Source organism: the organism of the source record quoted next, unplaced genomic scaffold (genome assembly GCF_019419815.1).
Source record: "Pyrus x bretschneideri cultivar Hongxiangsu unplaced genomic scaffold, Pyrus_bretschneideri_v1 Contig12, whole genome shotgun sequence".
NCBI lineage: Eukaryota > Viridiplantae > Streptophyta > Magnoliopsida > Rosales > Rosaceae > Pyrus > Pyrus x bretschneideri.
The window spans coordinates 720,001-723,980 of NW_025999413.1; the positions used below are offsets into that span (position 1 = coordinate 720,001).

The 3,980-nt window shown below is 36.9% G+C and overlaps 1 protein-coding gene across 1 annotated transcript; it reads right to left on the bottom strand.

Annotated features, from left to right (window-relative positions):
- Nucleotides 1-808: 808 nt before the first annotated feature.
- On the bottom strand, nt 809-2,901 carry LOC125474094 (UPF0481 protein At3g47200-like). Its single transcript, XM_048577526.1, has 2 exons — nt 2,791-2,901; nt 809-2,509 (listed from the first exon to the last, which is right to left on the bottom strand). Exons 1-2 carry the CDS (start codon nt 2,801-2,803, stop codon nt 1,158-1,160), a joined length of 1,365 nt encoding a protein of 454 aa, XP_048433483.1. The 5' UTR covers nt 2,804-2,901; the 3' UTR covers nt 809-1,157.
- Nucleotides 2,902-3,980: the final 1,079 nt, after the last annotated feature.

The window sequence follows — 3,980 nt, forward strand, 5'->3', positions numbered from 1 at the left end:
GAGAGTCGTTGGCGTTTTCTACACAAATTGGATTTGAGTGACCGACTTACGTTAATTTAAAGACTTCTCGAAGCAACAGATTTTTTGGATGGGCCAACCGTCTGGCACCGACAGCCAAAACCGCCACAACCACCATAAAAATTAAACGAAGGTAGCGAGCAGCTTCTTTCTTGAATTTACATCCACAAACTTGTTCTTAAATTTTAGGTAGACGGGCTATGAGTCCACACCAACAACATTAATATTGTTTTCACTTAGTCACCTGCTTAATGCGTCAGGTATGAGGTTTTAATACAAAAGGTTTCTGTATTAGTTAGAGTAGGATAATTCTATTTAAAAAGTTTGTTCTCAAGCCTTCTAACCGATGTGGGACAGAGGAATTCTAACACCTGTTGATATGTTATTAATTATCCACATATTATTCATATTATTGATACTATCAATAGTCCAATGAGGTATGCTGTTAACCTTCTAATTTGATTATTCTCGACTTTTCTTCTTAACTGCAATGTAGCACAATTTCTAATTTGGTTGATTTAAAGTGAATCGAAAAATAGGCGTTTCGATTATCAAGCAACATTAAAAAAAAAAAAAAAAAAAAAGAAGAAGATCAAGAGTGCCAAAATGAGAAGGTCCGAAGGTCATATATATAGCCTCTCCTACTTTGATTACATAGTTCTCGATTTCTCTATAAAAGTCTAGGTAGAAGGTAAACGAAAATGTGCCAACATCTTTTTTTTTCCCGATAAAACTACAAAGTCAATCTCACTTCAACATTGCTATTATGGAAAGTGACAGCGAGGTAGTTTTATTAAAAAGAGAAGAAAAATACAATTTGTCAAAGGAGACATAAAACCCAACATTGACTATGATAACAATCATAATAAACAAAATCTTCAACAACTAATACAAGATATAACAACGTGACAACATCTTATTTGGTGGTCGGACAAGACATGTGATCAAGCCGTCACACTTAAGTTCTATCTACATGGTTGTCCAAAAATAAACTTCAAATGACGAAACTTGTAGCTCAAGTTTCTAACACGCACGCAGAAGCCCATTTCATGTCCAAGCCCTAAGCGTTGGCAACGAAACAGAATCAAGACAAATAACAAACCAAATATTTCTGTTAACTTACATCCATATTAATATAACTACTTAGGAGGATAATAATACGGATGAATTGTATAATATGTCTGCAACACTGTGAGAGCCAGCAGAATAAACGCCGCAACCAAGGAAATAATCGCCCACGGCGAATTAAAATGCTCGCGCTTCAGCTTTTCCATCCACTTGTTCCAGTTTTTTTCATAATACTCGTTCACATCGTTGCAGAGTTGCCCGTAGTAGGATCCCACGACCGTTGTGTCGTTGTACAGTTCGTTGAAGAACTTTGCAGCGTCTTCCGAGCTCAACCAGTTCACCAGTATTTTCCTCTCGCAAAGAAGGTCGATGTCCTTGCTCGAATTGATGAGATTATCCATCAGGACGGCGTAACTCGTTATCATGTGGGGGCAGCTGGGGTAGCATTGCTCGAAGGCGATGAGGTTCCTGAGGAGCGGCCCTGTCCGCTCGTCGATTACTAGTTGTGGCATAGTGAACTTCCCTTTTTCGAACTTCATGTTCAATATGCCACCCGAAGGACCTTCTTTGCATTTAAAGCCAGCTTCGAATTTAATGCCAGCTTCGGACAGGGTTGTCACGTTTGGAACCCTCGGCATCTCTTCCCCCGTGCTGTCGTCTTTAGAAGTGGCAATGATCGCGGTTCTTATGAGATCGAGTATGTGCAGGATTTCAGGACGGAGATTCACACTTGAGTTTAAAATGCAATTGTCCCCGACGTATTTTCTGAAGAACTTGAGGACAAGGTCGGCGAGGGAGGAGGCATTTCCTTCGCTAGTAGTATTCTTCACGGCAGTTAAATTGTATAACCGCTCGAGAACAAACCATGGCAGCTGATTTTCTAGCAGGAGAAGGTCATGGTAAAGATATAGCCGAATGCCGGACATACAGTAAACGGGGTCCTTCTCGTCTTGTAGATCGTGGGAAGGTCCTTTTCGAAATAGTTCGATTAGAAAGCATCCGTCGAGTACCATCATCTCAACAAAGTCTTCCTTGTTGAGACCCAATGGCTCTACGTAACAATCACGAGCGCGCTTGTCCAAATCCGAGACACCTTTGATCAAGCCTGGCAAAGTTTCTTTTGCATGTGAAAGAAGGCACTGTAAGTACCAGCGCTTCACATTTTCCATTAATCGGAATTGATCACCACCGCGGCCACGGTGAAAGGGTCCGATTGAGATGACGTAAGGTTCGTATGCTTGTGCGTTTTTTTGCCGAATCTGGAGGGGAACTCTGAAGATGCAGCAGGATGCTGGCAATGGCGAAACATGGAGTAGCTTTGGTGCGATGTTGGTTGTCATTTCTTCCACAATACCATCTATAGGAACGGATGTCTTGGCAGCAGTGTCATCAACTTCGCTAATTTCTCTCTCATTTTTCATGACTGCAGATATTTTTAAAAAATCTGAATCAAATTAATTGCAACGAAACAAATTCTAAAGTAATTTTTAAAAAGGATAATACTTCGCGCATTCACTTAGAAGTAGGCAACCTTATATTCCCGATAATCACAATTTGACATGAATGCAAAACTACGGAATAAAATGGGTTGGGAACCGTGCACCAGAAAATCAAACAAATGCAATTATGTAGGACGTTAATTTGAAGAGGATTCAGCAAATCAAAGTGTAAGTCTTCTATAATACACACACTAAAAATACTAACATTGAGAAGCCATTGATATGAACAAGATTCAACCACGAGCAGCAATTAAATAAGCAAAGATCTTTCTCTCTCTAAATGCCTTATGCACTCGTATATGAGGTAGGTTTTGTGTTAGAATATTATGTATGAGAATGGAGACCTAAGCTTATATATATAAGTGAGAGTAGGTTTCTTGCCCATAAGGGAAGCCCTAATATGCATCTTTAACACCTCAAAAATTGTTAACAAAGAACATGATTTTTTCGTTGCAGAAGTAAAGAACAATTCTCACTCTTTAGGAATGTAATTTAATTTTAAAGCAAAAATTCAACCACACTAAAAGAGTGGAGTTTGTTTCATCTTTTCTAGCATCGTATAGAAGAATGGTGGAGTTTTGAATTCAAATATATCTTTCACATTTCACCCAAAAAAAATGTCTTTAACAAAGAACATAATTTTTTCGTTGCAAGAGCAAAAATCACTTATCACTCTTTAAGAATGTAATTTAACCTTAAAGCAAAAAATTCAACCACACTAAAGGGTGGAGTTTGTTTAAATCTTTTCTGGCATTGTACAGAAGAAGGGTGAAATTTTGAAATCAAATATATCTTTTACATTTTGCAAAAAATTGTCTTTAACAAAGAACATAATTCTTTTTTTTGTTGTAGGAGCAAAGTACTATTCTCTCTCTTTAAGAATGTAATTTAATTTTAAAGCAAAAATTCAATACTAAAAGGGTGGAGTTTGTTTCAATCTTTTCTAGCATCATACAGGAGAAGGGTGGACTTTTGAAATCAAATAAATCTTTCACATTTTGCCACAAAAATTATGTCCTTTGTTAAAGAACATAATTTTTTCGTTGCATAAGCAAATAACAATTTTCACTCTTTAAGAAAGTAATTTAACTTTAAAGCAAAAATTCAACCACTTGTGGAGTTTGTTTTAATCTTTTCTAAATTGTACAAAAGAAGGGTGAAGTTTTGAAACAAATATATCTTTCACATTTCGCGCAAAGAAATATGTCTTTAACAAAGAACATAATTTTTTTTGTTGCAGGAGCAAAGAACAATTCTCACTCTTTTAGAATGTAATTTAATTTTACAGCAAAAGTTCAACCACACTAAAAGGTGGAGTTTGTTTCAATCTTTTCTGGCATCATACAAAAGAAGAGTGAAGTTTTGAAATCAAATATATATTTCACATTTCACCCA